The 17,883-nt window shown below is 48.6% G+C and overlaps 1 protein-coding gene across 1 annotated transcript in view; it reads left to right on the top strand.

Moving 5' to 3' along the window:
• Positions 1-17,883, top strand: part of LZTR1 (leucine zipper like transcription regulator 1) — an 84,448-nt gene that overhangs the window by 51,768 nt on the left and 14,797 nt on the right. Inside the window, exons 12-16 of the mRNA XM_029619773.1 lie at positions 1,524-1,619; positions 10,919-11,090; positions 11,377-11,546; positions 11,968-12,124; positions 12,433-12,559. Of these exons, the coding sequence (XP_029475633.1) occupies positions 1,524-1,619; positions 10,919-11,090; positions 11,377-11,546; positions 11,968-12,124; positions 12,433-12,559 (722 nt within the window). The remainder of the gene's footprint in view (positions 1-1,523; positions 1,620-10,918; positions 11,091-11,376; positions 11,547-11,967; positions 12,125-12,432; positions 12,560-17,883) is intronic.

Raw genomic sequence — 17,883 nt, 5'->3', positions numbered from 1 at the left:
GGAACTCCCTGCATTTCCAAACTTGTATTTGTCTGAGCCTCATGCGAAAGAGCTTCATTTGTTGGATGTGAGACGAGATTTGTTGAGGTATCTTAAGCTTATCAACAGTTTTCAGAGATCAGATCACTTTTTCGTGCTTTGGAGTGTCCAAAGAAAGGGAGTAAAGCTTCCAAGGCTACTGTTGTGTGGTATCTGAAGGAAGCGATTGGAATGGCATATATTTGCAAGGGTTGGCCAGTGCCTGAGGGCCTGCAGGCTTGCTTGACTTGGGCACAGGCAGCCTCTTGGCCGACAGTTAGCTTGTTCCTCTGCAAGATATGTCAAGCAGCTACAGGACATTGCACAATTTCACCAGGCATTACCAGCTGGATGTCCGGGCTACAGACTCAGCTGAATTTGGGAAGAGTGTGCAGCGAGCGGGGCTATCAAGTTTCTGACCAGTTTAGGGGAGCTTGGGGACATCTCAGGCATCTGGACTGATCTGGGGTACGAACAGGAAAGAAAAATTGGTTCTTACCTGCTAGTTTTTGTTTCTGTAATTCTACAGAACAGTCCAGAAATCTGCCCATTTAAGAGTAGCCCACTCTTGTTTTTGATATGTACATATTGCAGAGTTGATTGCTGGTGAGAAGGTTCTAGTATCTATGTTGGTTGGAACAGGGCTCCAGTTTAAAGGGGCTTCACCTCTTTGCTGCTCTAAGGGAGGGGTGAGGGTTCTAAATTACAAGTTTACAAATTTGTTCTGGTTATACTTAATCTCATCATGTCTTGGGTACAGGTCATACTGAAGGACTGCAAGTAGCAAACTAGGTTGAGTAGCAGTATCAGTAAAGCTTTTCATCTCCATCTGCTGGTAGGGAGGCAATACCCAGGTGTCTGGACTGATCTGTGGTATTCCAGGAATGAAGATTAGCAGGTAAGAACCAATTTTCTTGTGCCTTTTCATGAACAGCTGCTGCAGACTTGGGAAGATTTTTAAAATCAGGATTTTGCCCATAATAATGCACATCTTTCAGTCCAAAAGATGTGAAAATACCAGAAATAACATACATTAGGACAAAAAAGAGGAGATACAGGAATTAGACCCAAAATAAGCACAGCTGCCCTACTGCAAGCTGTATACTGTAATGTTATCCTGTCTCTGGTTATGGTGTGCAGACATTGCCCTTCCTGCTCTCTGAATGACCAAGTCTTGCTGAATTCTGTTTCACAACACTCTTCTGAAAAGCCCCCTTATGTCTGTGCCTAGTACTGCACAGCTGGAGTGGTGGGGTTGGTGAAGGAGACTAAAGTTACGCAGACTCTCTGTTCACACATGTACCATCTTAGCTCACTCTTCATCGATGGTTGCTTTCCCTTCTACCTTCCTCTCTCTACGACTCTTGCCTTTTGTCTTTTACTCTGACTCCTTCCTCCTCTCCTCTCATATTATGCTGCCTGTAGCTTCTCTCTTTCTGTCTCGTGCACGGACTTGCTGCTCCCTCCTATCATGCACGCTGACTGTAGCCACTCTCTCTGCTTAGAAGGAAGAACGAGTGCAAGGTCACATTGCCCTGGTCACGGCTCGTTGTGAATGGCTCCGAAAGAAGATCATTCAGGCAAGGGAAAGACTCCGGCAGGTAAGTGTCTCTAGGGTACAGCCATAGGAGGTGACTAGTAGTTCTACCCATTCCCTGTATTCCTCTTGTGAGGTTAGAGATGAGAGAGGTGCATGAGTTGAGCTTCAAGAGTCTCCAGTACCCCATTTGCCCCCTCTATCGCTTTCTCTTTAGACTGGTTGGCCTAGGACTCCCTATCTCAAAGGAAGCCTTTTTTTGTTTTTTGTACCCCAAATGTTTGAGACTACACTTTTTTGCATTGAAGCTAAGCTACTAAACATTTGATCACCTTCTAACTTTCAGTGATAACGCCTCATTTTGTCTGCTCCATCAGGATCTTAGTATCATCTGCCAAAAGACAAATAATTCCTACTAAATCCTCTGCAATGTGCGACTATATCGACCCCCCCCCCCCCCCCCTCCATTTGCCCAGCCTGTCCATATAGATTGCCCTTCACATTCCGGGGACCCCTGGATTTTGGTGCCGACTGGGCTCAGGGTTAGGATATGCTCTGGGCCTTTAACCTGACCACCAAAGCTGTATTTAAGGTAATGGGGTGTGGGAGACAGTCGGGAGTGGGTGGGCACTATACCACCGCTGTTCTTTTTGAGGAGATGGGAGCTGGGAGGGATGGAGAATGTCAGCACTTCTGTGTTATTTTAATGGAAAGGGGGGCCAGGAGGTGGTGAGCTAACTCTTGGGGGGTTAATTATATAGACTGGGTTGGGCAAGGGGGAGAGTTGTCTTTACATACCACATTTATTCTAATTTTTACATTATTTTTTTTTTTTTTTTTTTTTTTTTTTTTTGCAGGGCTGCCCCAATTGGCAGCCCCAAGTGGGGCAGGGGGTCAGGTTAGATCCCTGGTGATATTTTTTCAATTCTTGGTGGAATTTCAGTTTTGTCCACAGGACCTATATTGATCTCTTTACATTGGCTTCCGATAAACTACCGGATACAATATAAAACAGCCTGCATAATCCATAATATAATTTATGGGGAAAGAACCGAATGGTTAAATACAGCTATACGACTGCACATTCCAGAAAAAAACATGAGATCGGCGAACAAAGGACTTTTGACAATTCCGACAATAAAATCTGCGAGACTTAGCCAAGTAAGGGAGCGAGTAATATCAATAGCAAGACCGAAGGTGTGGAACACATTACCAACACAATTACGATTACAAGTAGTCAAGAAAAAATTTAAGGCAGAGCTAAAAACATGGCTTTTTAAATGCACTTATACAGAACACGAGTAACAGGCATACGCAAGTTTAATCCTTTTTTCATTTAATCATGCCTTTTAAACATTTTAAGATAGTAATGCTGAAATTCTAATGTTTTAAGTGTTCTTAGCTACTTCTTTTAGGAAAAGTAATGCATTATGTTTTAGTTTCTTAATTTTTATTTTAACAGCTAAATTTATAAAATTTTCTGTACTTTTCTTTTAATTATTTTAGCTTTTATTACTTTTATTGTATTTCTGTATTTGAATTGATTGTAAACCGTTGTGAAGGCATTGCCGATGTGACGGTATAGAAAAAATAATAAACCATAAACCATTCCATGGGAGCATCGAGACCCATGATAAGGGTCTCGGTGCTCCCATGGTAGATTTATGAATTTCAGAAAGGTGGCTGACATTTCCAAATCAGCAGTATTATTTTATTTAGATAGGATGTGGTATGCATAAGCTGCAAAATTCATGCATGCAAATGCCATGAAAAGCAACTCATTCTAATAGGGGCAGGAATCTGGCCAAAAATAAGCACAATATCACCACGATGGGGCTATATCATATGATATACAGCATTTATCTCGCAATGTTTAATGCACATTATAATCTAATGGCAGCTTGATGAATCTCCCTGTTAGGTTAAGAGGCGCCTGCTGATTGTGGTTGAATATTTAAATCCTGCTATTTGTTCAATTAAGGCCAAACAGCTAAACAGATGGCACTGAGTATAGACCCCACTGAACAAAACCCACACCAAGACTGATCCTTGAGGCACTCTACTGATAACACGCTTTTCCTTTGGAGTGATCTTCATTACCACTACCTCTGTTGTCCCTTGTTGATAACTTTAACTTTAAAATATGCACGCGCCAATATATGCACGCAGAGTTCTACTCTTTTCTTTTCTAACCTGCGTGAATACGATTTATACAGGTTATAAAATAAAATATGCATAAATATACCCAGGAACATGTGCATGCATGTTTAAAAAAACATGCAAATATATTATTGCACTTATCCGGACAGGTTTCACGTTATCCAGATAAGTAGCAGCCCTTATCCAGATAAATGCTGATTTATACAGCTAAGTAGCATCTACTTAGCCAGATAAGTCTTAAAACATCACTTATCTGGCTAAGGGCCTGATTCATTAAGGCTTTTCTCCCATGCTGTGTCTATGAGAAACACGCTTAGTAAATGAAGCCCTAAGTCAATTAGCTGGATAAGTAGCGTTTTAAGACCGGATAATTTTAAACTTGTTGGATAAGTGTTGCTACTTAGCCGAATAACTCAGAATTTGTCCACATAAGTGCAAATTTCAAGATTTAGGAAGATAAATTGAACACAACTGCTGTACTCATGTATTTTTGTCTCTAATTTAAAAAATATATGCATGGAGATTTTATCTGTGTAATTTACATGCATTTTCTTCCCATAAAATGGCTTTATGCATGTAAGTTGGGAGAATTTCTAAAATATACACGGCAATGAAATAAGTTTTACAAATTAATCTACCAGTCCATATGCATGTCATCAAGATCCTCCTGGTTCTTCAGCCTGAAGTCCCAGCATTTCACTCAGTACCCCCACCCAGTTAGTGTTTCACTTATAAGACATTTACGATCACTTACTCCAGATACAGAACAGGTATAAATATACACGGGTAAGCTGCCAAATTTACATGCCTAAATTGTTTATTAAATAGCAACTTACTCATGTATGTTAGCCCTGGCCTGCCCCTTTTTTATATGCACAGATTTACTTGCGGACCCTTACATGTGTATTTTGAGGTTTCTAAAATAGCTTTCCTAGCGTGTAGCAGATGGACTCAAAACAAGTGGGTATAGTGTGCTCGTGCTAGCAGTTGGAGACGGATCTGACGTCAGCACGGGTACATATACCCCCGCAGGAAGTGCAGCAATTCAGTAATTTCGGTCTCCAAAGCAGTTTGGAGCTACCTCACGCTCGCTGAGCATTTTTCCAAATTCTAACGACTAAATTCATAGAAGAAACCTACCTGAAGACAAGCCCCGCACTCCTGCGGTGATACCATTCGGTCCCTTCCCCAGTTGAGTTTCTGAGGCGATTTCCGTGGTGCCTCAGAGGTAAGAGCCTCGGTCTGGTGGTCGACTCGGGGCAGGGACCTAGCCCCCGAGTGAGAAGGGCACGGGCGCGGCTTAAAGGCAACCTCGGTCCCGGCGTGGACTTGGCCCCCGAGCGAGACGAGTTCGGGAGCGGCCTAGAGGCAGCGGGTGCACTTCCTCGAGCGTGGCAGTGACGGTAATCACCCTCTCCCCCCGCAGCCGGAGACCGCCCGGGTCGCAGCCGGGAAGCGCCGAAGACAAGGTAAGGCGTACATCTTTACTTGTTGGTCTCCGAGGAAGCGAGGATTAGCGGAGTCTGCCTACGTGGCAACCCGCCAAGGAGGTCGCCATTTTGTCTGCCTGCTCGCCTTTACCCTGGTTTTGTCTCCGCGCTCTAGCGCTCAGGCCAGACTGAGCGCACAGGCGAAAGGCGTATATGTTAGGCGCCCGAAAAGACTTGGGCGCAAGGTTCGATAGAGGCATGCATTGAAGTCACCTTGATTCTTGTTGAACAGTGCACGTATGTTGCTACACGCACGTCGATAGGCGCCCGTTGCTAAGCGCACGTCGATAGGCGCCCGTTGCTAAGCGCCCGTCGATAGGTGCACGTTATAAGCGCCCGTTCATAGGCGCCAGCCGATAAGCACACGTTGATACGCGCGCATATTACAAAGCGCAGCCGCCAGCCGGGGGGAGATAACAGACGAGATGGAGCGTAAGAGAGCCCATGCGTCAGCAGAGCCGGCACCTCCAGACTCAGGCATAAGAGCTCTAAGCCTCTGCTCAGCATGCAACCTCAGAGCTACACAGAGCGAGGAAGCAGACTCCCTATGTGCCCAATGTGAAGAGGCCCTGGGAGTTCCAGGCCAGGACCGGTCGCAGCCCAGTGTACTTGCCAGTTCCTCAGGGAACACCCCGGACCTAGTAGGCCGCGGTGCGCAGCCAGGGAACCCGAGAGACCTGGTGCCCCTAAGGCCAGATCCTGCTTCGCTCTCCTAGGTGGAATTGTTCAAGGGGATTCATGCCTTTGTCTCAATGCAATTTGCTCCCCGAACGGGTCCATACGTACCGGATGACCCGGTCCCTGGACCCTCAAGGCCTAGGCACGGCCACTCGCCACCCGGAAGCCCCACCTATGGGGATTCAGATTGTTCTGAGGAAGACGACGAGCCCCCCGAGGAGGGAGAACTGCCCTCGGGGATTGAACCATATCGGACCATGAGGCGCTTCTTTCTGAAAGAAGAACTCCCAGGCCTGGTCTCTCAATGCCTGTCGGAACTGGATATCCCGGGCCATGACACCCCAGGGGAACCTAGAATGAATCCCCTGTTAGAGGGCCTGCGCCAAACGGCTCACCATTTTCCCCTCCTACAAGCAGCACAGCAGCTAATCGATTTGGAATGGAATGCGCCGGAGGCCTCATTCAAAGGGGGTTGGGCCTTGTCTGGCATGTACCCCTTAGACCCGGCAACCAAGGAGCTGCTGGCGTGCCCCAAGGTAGACGCCATAGTTAGCGCAATTGTGAAGCGCACCACCATTCCGGTGGGGGGGGGGGGGCGGCCCTCAAGGATACACATGACCGGCGCATGGACGCCATTCTGAAACAAGCCTTTGAGGTGGCAGCCATGTCCCTACGAATTGCGACCTGCTGCACCGTGGTGACGCGTTCCTGTTTATCACAGGCTAGGAACACCCCGGGAGAAAAGATGGAATCAGCTCTCTCGTTCCTCACTGACGCAGCCTCCGACCTAGTCCGTACGGCAGCCAAGGGAGTGTCATCCTCAGTGGCAGCCAGGAGACAGCTCTGGCTACGTAGTTGGTCGGCCGACTCCTCCAAGACACGTCTTACGAGAATGCCCTTTAAGGGATCCCTCCTGTTCAGCAGCGACCTCGAGAAACTGGCCAATAAATGGGGGGCCTCTCCATTACCCCGTCTACCAGAAGACAGGTCAAGGAGGAGCCAGCGCCCCTTTCCTAGGCCATCCAGAGGTAGAAACTCTCAGCGCTTCAACTCTTACAGGGCTTGCTACCAAGCACCTCGTTCTCGGGCCAGGAACCAGTCCTTGCGGACTAAGCACAACAAGAGGAGAACCGGCTCGGGTTCCGGTCCCGGCCACACCCCACAATGACAATCAGCCGACCCATCCGGGGGTAGCAGCCATAGGGGGCAGGCTAACCCTCTTCTACCACAGGTGGGTCGGGATTACCTCGGACCAGTGGGTCCTCGCCATCATCCGAGAAGGGTATTACCTGGACTTTCTTCGGCTCCCACCGGACAAGTTTGTGGAATCTCCTTGTTCAACCCTCAAGAGGGCGGCACTAGAGGTTACCTTGCAGAGGCTCCTGTCCCTAAAAGCTATAATCCCAGTGCCTGCATGGGAGATAAATTCTGGGCATTATTCCATTTATTTCATAGTACCCAAGAAGGAGGGCACTTTCAGGCCCGTCCTGGACCTCAAGTCAGTCAACAGACACCCACGGGTCCCCAGCTTTTGCATGGAAACTCTGCGGTCTGTCAAAAATGCAGTACAGCCAGGGGAGTTTCTCACATCCCTAGATCTGTCGGAAGCCTACTTGCATATCCCAAACCATTGGGATCACCAGCGCTATTTACGCTTCAAAGTCCTGAACCAACACTTCCAGTTCCGAGCTTTACCCTTTGGGTTAGCCACTGCGCCGCAGACCTTTACTAAGGTCATAGTAGTTGTGGCGGCATCCCTCAGGAAGGAAGGAATCCTCATCCATCCCTACCTGGACGATTGGCTGATCAGGGCGAAGTCACCGGAGGAGAGCCACCAGGCAACCAACAGAGTTATAGCTCTTCTGGAAAGCCTAGGATGGGTAGTAAACTTGAACAAGAGTTCCCTACAGCCTTCTCAGTCGCTGGAATACCTAGGAGTCCGATTCGACACCCAGGAAGACAAGGTCAGTCTGACCGCCAAGAGGAGAGCAAAGCTCCGGAATAGTCTGCAGGCCCTGCTGAGCACCACCCGGCCCACAGCTTGGGATTACCTACAGGTCCTCGGCCTTATGGCATCCACTCTGGAGGTGATACCATGGGCGCGGGCTCATATGAGACCATTGCAACGCGCCCTCCTATCTCGGTGGAGCCCATGATCACAGAACTACACCATACACCTACCTCTACCAGCCAGAGTGTGGAATCAGATACGGTGGTGGTTGCAGCCCGGCCACATGAGCCGGGGGTCAAGAATGTCCTCCCCAACCTGGACCCTGCTCACTACAGATGCCAGCCTGAACGGATGGGGAGCACACTGCGAAGAACTCACCGCCCAAGGGCGGTGGAACAGAGAAGAGTCGGGGTGGAACATCAACCGACTAGAGGCACGGGCAGTCAGGTTAGCATGCCTGCAATTTGCCCACAGACTCCGAAACAGAGCGGTCAGAGTAATGTCGGACAACGCCACCACAGTGGCATTCATCAACCGACAGGGCGGAACCAGAAGCCGACAGGTATCCCTAGAAATAGCCCCCCTGATGTCTTGGGCGGAAGCAAATCTACAGGACATCTCCGCCGTCCACATTGCCGGGAAGGACAACACCACAGCAGACTTCCTCAGCAGAGAAAGACTAAATCCGGGGGAATGGCAGCTGTCGCCCACAGCTTTCCAGATGATTGTGGATCAGTGGGGGACGCCGGGCATGGACCTACTAGCGGACAGGTCCAACGCTCAAGTACCCAGATATTTCAGCCGCAGGCGGGATCCTCTATCCCAGGGGATCGATGCCCTGGTCCAGCCATGGCCTCAGGGGATCCTGCTATATGCCTTTCCTCCATGGCCCCTGCTGGGCGCCATTATACACAAGATTCAGCGGCACAGAGGCCTAGTTCTTCTAGTGGCCCCTGACTGGCCAAGAAGACCCTGGTATGCAGACATGAGAAGACTACTGGCAGGGAATCCATTTCCCCTGCCTCCACACAGGGACCCACTGCGGCAGGGTCCCATCCTCCACGAGGATCCAGCTCAATTCTCTTACGGTCTGGCCATTGAGAGGGCTAGACTGAAGAAAAGAGGATACTCGGGGCCGGTAATAGATACACTCCTCCGAGCACGCAAGTTCTCCACATCACTAACATATATAAGGATCTGGAGAGTATTTGAAGCCTGGTGCGAAACTCACGGCACCAATCCACATGCCGCTAAGATCCCTATCATTTTGGATTTCCTGCAAGATGGACTTCAGAAGGGTTTGTCCCTCAATTCCATCAAGGTCCAGGTGGCAGCGCTATCCTGCTACGGTCCCCGGAGTGAAGGCAACAGCATTACCACACACCCAGACGTTTCACGTTTCCTGAAAGGAGTCAAACACACTCGCCCGCCACTGAAGTGGCCAGTGCACCTGTGGAACCTCAACCTAGTTTTGGAATTTCTAGCGGGACCCGCCTTCAGACCCCTTCGAGGCCTGTCCCTCCCTTTGTTAACCTTGAAGATGGTGTTCCTGCTGGCCGTATGCTCAGCACGCCGCATTTCAGAGCTACAAGCGCTGTCCTGCCGTGATCCGTTTCTCAGAATCACTCCAGAGGCTATCCATCTTCGCACAGTTCCTTCCTTCTTACCCAAAGTAGTGTCACACTTCCACCTCAACCAAACCATATCCTTGCCCACCACGGAAGGTTTGAAGAAGTCGGAAGAAGGTTGAATACTACGCCATCTCGATATCGGCAGGCTGCTGTCCAGATACCTGGAGATGTCAGAAGCAGTACGAAAGACGGACCACCTGTTCGTCCTTCACAGCGGGAAGAAGCAAGGGGAAGCGGCCTCACGGGCAACCATCACCCGCTGGATCAAAGAAGTTATCAAGGCAGCCTACGTAGAAGCGGGTAAACCACTACCTCTACGGGTCAAGGCTCACTCTACCAGAGCTCAAGCGGCCTCTTGGGCAGAAACTAGGATGCTGTCGCCTGCAGAGATATGTAAAGCGGCGACGTGGTCCTCCCTCCATACCTTCTCCAGATTCTACCGTCTGGACGTCCAGGCCAGGGAGGACACAGCATTTGCGAGGGCCATCCTGAACGGACCTCGGGCAGCCTCCCATCCAGTCCGGGAGTAGCTTTTGTACATCCCACTTGTTTTGAGTCCATCTGCTACACGCTAGGAAATGTAGAGATTACTTACCTGATAATCTCGTTTTCCTTAGTGTATGCAGATGGACTCAGCATCCCGCCCGGCTGCCGGTATACATGGGGATTCACCGACTCACGGTAAGCCATGTTTTCTTAGATAGGGCATCCACCGTGCCGGGTGTCGACGCCTTCCGGTTGAGAACACTGGCGGTCTCCAGCTACTATCAATCGGTCAGGGTAATCCTGTTCATTTAATCGATCGGTCAGTTACACATATATCCATAAAGCTTTTGCAAGGAAGATTACTGAATTGCTGCACTTCCTGCGGGGGTATATGTACCCGTGCTGACATCAGATCCGTCTCCAACTGCTAGCATGAGCACACTATACCCACTTGTTTTGAGTCCATCTGCATACACTAAGGAAAACGAGATTATCAGGTAAGTAATATCTACAATATACATAATTATATGCTTTTTACTTGCATGTATACTGATTTTTACATAACATCCTCCTCCCCCCCCCCCCTCAAACCACATTAAGCCTGTCTCTAGTTATTGGTTAAACTATCTTTTAATCTCACTGCCTAGGTCCACTTGACCCTTTTGCTTCCTCTAATATTCCCAACTTGTTCCTTTGACTCCCTTGTTAATTGTAACTTTATAAATCTATTTCTCATCCTATTGGTTATCCCCATTGATCTGTAAACCGATGTGATTATGCATATGAATGTCGGTATAAAAAAGTTCTAAATAAATAAATAAATGTGCCACTCTGAAAATTCACCTTGGCATTTTTAACCCAGTCAGTCAACCACCTTTTGCCTCATTTCACATTGGAAGCAGCGGGCATACTTCTGGCTGTGCTGGGAGAGGAGCACTTTCTTTCTGACTATATTGTCTGTGATTAGAAATGGAAGGAAGAAATGGAGGAGGAGGGCCAGACTGCTGCCCAAAAGCCAGAAGCTAGCAGCGGAAGCCTGAAGCCTATGCTGGAGGTGACAATCCGTGATGCAGAGCCGCAGCCTTTTCAGGTGCTCATGCAGTTCCTGTACACAGACAAAATCAAGTACCCACAGAAAGGTAAGGGAAGACATGCCTTCAACCAGCAGCTGTTAAGGACACCCAGTTTCCACACTCTGCCAACTGGACAAGAACTGTTCCCTCTGAGCTGAATGTGTGGTATACCGGGACAGTAATGGGCCTGAAACCTTGAACAGAGATAGCAGAAGCAGTGGTTTCACTATTTAAGAGCATAATGTACATAAGATAAGAGAACATCTTCAGTTTGACTGCGTGCTCTTGGGTTCTTGACTAAACTGTGTGTTTTAGTATCTGCATGGTACTCATAGCATTTCATGTCCCTCAGGTCATGTGCAGGATGTGCTTCTGATCATGGACGTGTATAAGCTGGCATTGCACTTTCAGCTCTCACGGTTGGAGCAGCTGTGTGTGCAGTACATCGAGGCATCCGTCGACCTACAGAACGTTCTCATCGTTTGTGAAAATGCTAACAAACTGCAGCTGGACGAGTTAAAGGTAAATGTGACAAGGTCACTCATTACCTAAATCAGTAGCTACAGAAGAGGAGAGGAGACATGCTGTGAACTCTGCCTACTCTTACCATATCAGAATTTAGGGTTCTTAGAAATTTTGAACAAATTAAAACTGGAGATTCACATTATTTTTAATGTAGTGAATAGCTTAATGAATACCTAGCATTAGATAACAGGTACATAACACACCTCAGTCCTGACCTGAAGCACCCTCTGCTATTCCAGTACTGAGACAACATACACAACTCTGCCAAAGCTTCTCAGTCCTGCTCTGTGGCACTTGTTGATATTCCAGTACTAAACCCCCACATACAGCTCTGCTGCTGGAGCTCTTGGCTCCCTGTGGCATTTTTTTCCCTAAATGTGTATTTTGCTTCATGACCTGGCTGTGTTGGCTTTTTCAGGAGCACTGCCTGAACTTTGTAGTGAAGGAGTCCCACTTTAACCAGGTGATCATGATGAAGGAATTTGAGCATCTGTCCTCCTCACTGATTGTGGAGATAGTACGCAGGAAGCAGCAGCCACCAGCACGGGTGACCTCCGATCAACCTGTTGATATAGGTATGAAAGCTGTATATTATAGTAGCTGACTGAAAGCCCATGTTTTGTCAGACAGTGTTGCACTTAGAAAGAATGCTGCCCAGGCATTTCAGAGCATTAGCAGCCCCTTAGAACAGTATTTACTGAAGACATCTGAACAATAATGTAAGGACCTCTATCAATATGCTGCCCTTTGATTAGACTTTCTCATCTCTGTTAGTTTCCTCTTCCATTTTTACTCCAGCCTTTGCATAGCAGTCCCTGCTCATACTGCTGGGATATTCCTCCTCTGAAGTGATCAGTCTCCCTTCTCTTTGTGTTTTCCTCAGGTACCTCTCTGGTGCAGGACATGAAGGCGTGCCTTGAAGGAGTAGGGAAGAAGTTCTGTGATATCACTCTGCTTTTAGATGGCCATCCCCGGCCAGCTCACAAGGCCATATTAGCCGCTCGCTCCAGGTGCGAAGCCCTCTTACAGAGTTAGAGTTTTTAGACTGAGAGATATTTGTCCATTCAACAATGTATCATATATAAGGTGGCAATGCTAGTACTCAAACTTTTAGATATCTCCTCTCTGCCATGGGCTAATGCAATGTCGCATGTGTATAATCCCTCAAGAGCGTTATGATGTTCCCATCATGGTTTCTTTGAGGTTCCATCAAAACTTGCCGAAACAAGGGAACGTGTTCTCTGTGGTGGCACCTGAAATTTGGATTCCTATTCGTCCAGTCAGGCCAGTCCATACAAATGGGCTGTGCATGCCTACCAACAGAAGGTCAACAAGCTCGCTGATGTCACCCCACATATATATTTGTGCTGACACCAGCCTGTCAGTAAAGTTCCCTCTAAACTGAGTGCATGAGCAGTCGCTCTTACATTTAGGCGCGTGGCTTACAGGTTTTATTTAGTCGCTCACATGCTTATTTGTCGCTTCCAGTTTGAGGCTGTATGCAGAAATGAAACACTATTCCTCAACATATCCAGATCAGTCCAGACCAGTGGGTTATTCATCCCTTCCAGCAGATGGAGTCAGAGAACAAAACTTTGAGGCACTGCCACTTAACTGAGAGTGCCACCTGTAGGACCTCAGTATTTCTCTGACTCCAGCAGATGGTAGAACTGCACCTGCAGACTGTTAGTTTAAAAACAAAAAAGGAAAAAAAGAGATTTTTTTTGTTTTACAGTAGTTTTAGGTTCCAGATCACAGACACTCCCATAGGTACTAGGCATCTTCGTGGGTGGAGCTGGGCTGCCAGGGGGTTGGATACCCCTGACTCAGTTTGCTCGAAGTGTACCGTACAGTCCGATAATCAGGGGTCCTGGCTCCCTCGACCCTCTGAAACACCCTCTTGGCCTTCTTCCTCTGGATAGGGAAGTACCCACTTAATAAGTTTCTTTAAGTTCCTTGTTTAAAAAAAAAACAGTAGCATACAAGAAGCGGAAGAGCAGAGCTTAGCAGGAACTTTGGTGGAGAGGACTTAGTCAGCGGGAGCTGTCGGCCAGGGCTGGGAGGTGCAGGACTGAGCGGCAGTCGCCTGGCTGTTAACCTGGGGCTCCGGGGGTTTGCAGTCGATTGCGACGCTAGTGCTGGGAGGGAACCATAGTGCCTCATTCCTGTGCTCTGGTGGGGCCAACTGGACTCTGTCAGCGTTCCTGGGAACTCCCCAGAGGGGATTGCATCCGCTCCTGGTGGCAGCTCAGTGGGCCCGAGTCTGGCGCGTGTTGCAGCACGGGAGGCCTCGTGGGTGAGTGCCGCAGGGCGCGATAAGGAGACATGGCGCCAAAAACTAAAATGGCCACCTGCTGCGCATCTGAACTCACGTTCCCTCTGCCCGGCATGCGTTTTGGGGCAGAAAGGCCCCTCGAGCCGCGCAGGAAATTGCGGCAGGAGGTCAGCAGGGTCTGTTCCCTTTGCCACTTGGGAGGCAGTGAATGAGACTGCAGGTCAGTCAGGCGATTCTCCCCCCACTCTTTCCCCGGTCAGGCAGGATGCCTCAGAAGGATAGCCTGAGCCGGCTGACAGTCCCCGATGATTCGAGGGATTTTTCCCCAGATTTTATTCTCCTTCTCCATAAGGTCTACCTGGCTAGGAGACGTGGAGGAAGAAGGCAGGCAGGGGATTGCCTGTGGGCCCCCATGGCTATAAAGTCTAAAGTGGCTTCTCGGGGGACTGGCAATATTTTTCAGCGCCTGGATTTGCACTGTGTGACTGCAGAGGCTGGTCACAGAGACTGTGAGGATTCGGATCAGTCCCAATTGGACTGGCAGCCTCTGCTGAGACAGCTCTACCTGGTAGTGTGGGAACGGCGGCCATTTTAGAGCCATCTCCCGCGGTACAGGAAAGAGGCCTTTGTTTCTGCCGCTATTATTCCCTGCCGTGGAGGATTTGTAGAAAGTTGGGGGGATTCTTCTTGGATTCAGGGGAGACATTTTCGGCAAATGCTGGGCACACAACCTATTTGGTCACTCCCTCAGTTGAACAAGATCCTGTCACACTACTTTAGAGCTTGGGGGGGTCCCAGAGGGGGCGATTAGTATATTCTCTCTCTGGTGAGCAGACTATTTGGAAAGGGCTTCCAGAAGGGTAAGTTCTGTTTGTTGTATTCTTCTTGGAGTTTTACTGCTTTTCTTCGAGAACAAATAGGATGGCAGTTCTCACACATGAATGATATCATCTGATAGAGCCCAGTACGGAAAACTTGTGTCAAAGTTTCTTAAACTTTGACTTAGCCTCACTGAGCATGACCATACATGGATTATGCCACGTGGCCAAGCGTGGTCCCTTCAGTCTTTCTTTTTCTGCGGAGCCCGGTGGTCATGGTTTCTCTGAATGTCAGTTTTCTAATTTTTTTTCTCTCTGAGATTTTTCTTCTCTTTCTCGGATTGCCTGGTCATTGCACGTCCTGCAGTGGCTCTTGTAGTATCAATAGATAGGTTTTTTGATCACTTTCGCGGTCTATTCCCCCAGGTAGTGATACCATCAGTGCCCACCGGCCATCGACAGGCAAGGAGCCACACCGATAGACATTGGGTTATCTGCAATGGGGTCGGGGAGGCATTGGTTCTCTTAGTGATGATGGCTGTTTGGGATCCCAGAGACAAGCTATCGTCCAGCTCATTCCAGTCGAAGAGGGGATCGAGTTCCTCATCTTCAACCTTGGTATTGGGGAAGACCCATGCTGATCATCAAGAGAAGCCGAAGAAGCATCAGTATCCGATGTACGGTGCCTGGAGTGGGGACGCTCCAGCTTCAGTCGTGAAACCCCTAAAGATACCCTGCAATGAGGAGAGCTCACACTCCATGATACCTGGGCGTTTGCCACGGTCTCCACCAGTCCTCGTGTCAGCCACTGATCCTCCACTTGGTTCTGAAGAGGATGTGGCCAATCCTTCTGCCTCCCAGTCGGTGTTGACATTGCCAATTTTTGAGGAGGAGTTGGAGAAATGAGTGTGCCTAGCCACGGAGAAGGCAGTGCAGGACCTAAGTGTAGGAGCACATACTGTACCAAATACTACACTGCCTTTCCTTGACCTGCTATTCAACTCCTTACAGGCGCTCATCAGTGCATTGCTGACACCAGTATCAGTTCTCATCACGGCTTCATTGCCCAAACTGGCATCGGAGTTGATGCCGGCTATCCCTATGATCATCCCCAATTCCTCAAAAGAAGAGGCTCCCCTGAGGGGGGCCTCGAGGTCCAAGCATCATTGTCCAGCTGCCTCAGTTACAGTACCACTGGCTGAGGACTGAGTGCCCAAAGATCTGTCCCCTACTAGTCATAGTGGTAAGGAAACAGAGTGTTCTTGGTGATGTGAAGGCACTGATGGTAGTTCAGATGACGAAGCATCAGAAGGCCTCCCCTGCAAACCCTCTCCTCCCACTGAGAGAAAGCAATCCCCACTGGTGGATCTCGCCTTTGCAGGGTTTGTTCTGTTGATGGCAGAAGCCATCCCATTTAATTTTGAGATGGAGGAAGATACCAGGCACAAAATGCTGGACATCCTCAATATGTGGAGCTTCTTACGGAGATCGCAGCAATCCCAGTGCATGAGATCCTTCAGTAGTTGCTGTTGAGGATGTGGGAGAGCCCTCTCTCAGTGGCTTCTGTTAACAGGAAGGCAGATGTGGTGTACCTCATCCAAAATGCTTGTGGATTTTAGAAACGTAAGCTACCATACCAGTCTATTGTAGTCTAATCTGCTCTCAGAAAGGCCAAGCACTCTAGAACCCACTCCTTGGTCCCCCCTTAGGGCCATGAACACCCTTGGAAGGAAGGTGTTTCAGGGAGCTATGCTCATTGCCTGCATAGCAGCCCAGAAAAGCAACAAGGAAGACAATCTATCCCGTTGGTTAAACAAAGAAGGAGATAGATCAAAAGTCCTAAAAATGGATACTTTATTACAGTTATAAAAATTGCCAAGTAGTTGCCCAACTCTGGCCCAGTTTCGCCCACATACAAGGGGCTGCTTCAGGGGCTGCATTATAAACTGTGAATGGTATGATAGTTGTTATATACTTCAATTTCTTTCATAAGAATCAGGTTATAAAGTATGAATAGTTCTTGTCATCCAAGGATTTATAACTTGGCACCTATATAAAAAGTCCTATTCCTTGGACTGGTATAAACTCGTTGGCTTCACAGCAACCTGATGCCTGAATAAGGATGAATTTGGTTCATCCTTATCGGGACAATTGGTTGATTCATGCCAAGACTCTGCAGGAAAGTGAGACAACTACGGCAAAGATGGTTCAATTACTGTAGGAATTGGGCTGGTAATAAACTTTGAGGTCAATTTTGCTCATGCAAAAATGCCACATGTGAGCAATGCAGATTTTAAAAGCCATGATTTATGCATGTATATACCCGTGCGCACACTAAAAATGAGGGCGGAAAAGGGGCACGGCATGGGTGTTTCAGGGCAGGGCCAACATTTATGCACATAACTCTCAGGCCGATACGGTACAGTGCACTCGACGGAGCGCACTGTTAGCCTGCTATTGGACGTGCGTTTTCCCTTACCCCTTATTCAGTAATGGAAGGAAAACGCGCGTCCAACCCGCGGCACCTAATAGCGCCCTCAACATGCAAATGCATGTTGATGGCCCTATTAGGTATGCACGCGGGATACAGAAAGTAAAATGTGCAGCCAAGCCGCACATTTTACTTTCAGAAATTAGCGCCAACCCAAAGGTCGGCGCTAATTTCTTCCGGCACCGGGAAAGTGCACAGAAAAGCAGTAAAAACTGCTTTTCTGTGCACCCGCCGACTTAATATCATGGCAATATTAAGTCGGAGGTCCCGAAGAGTAAAAAAAAGTAAAAAAAAATTTGAATTCGGCCCGCGGCTGTCTGGCCGAAAACCGGACGCTCAATTTTGCCGGCGTCCAGTTTCCGAGCCTGTAGCTGTCAGCGGGCTCGAGAACAGACACTGGCAAAATTGAGCATCGGCTGTCAAACCTGCTGACAGCCGCCGCTCCTGTCAAAAAGGAGGTGATAGGGACGCGATAGTGTCCCTAGCGCCTCCTTTTCCCCATTTCTACCGCGCCGCCTAATTTGCATAGTGGATCGCGCGCACCGGCGAGGGGCCGGTGCGCGCGCCGGGAGAGCGGGTGTTCGTCCGCTCTCCCGCGGACTTTACTGTATTGGCCCGTCTGTATTTTAAAACCAGAGGCTACGGCACACATCAGCTTGTTAGCCATGTAACTTTACTGCTGCACTTGTTAAGAAGCAAGCCGGTAAATCTTATGTTTTAGGGCTTACAGGACAGGGAGAAGGGTCCAGA

Source organism: Rhinatrema bivittatum, chromosome 11 (genome assembly GCF_901001135.1).
Source record: "Rhinatrema bivittatum chromosome 11, aRhiBiv1.1, whole genome shotgun sequence".
NCBI classification, from domain to species: domain Eukaryota; kingdom Metazoa; phylum Chordata; class Amphibia; order Gymnophiona; family Rhinatrematidae; genus Rhinatrema; species Rhinatrema bivittatum.
This window is presented reverse-complemented; position numbering and strand designations above follow the sequence as displayed.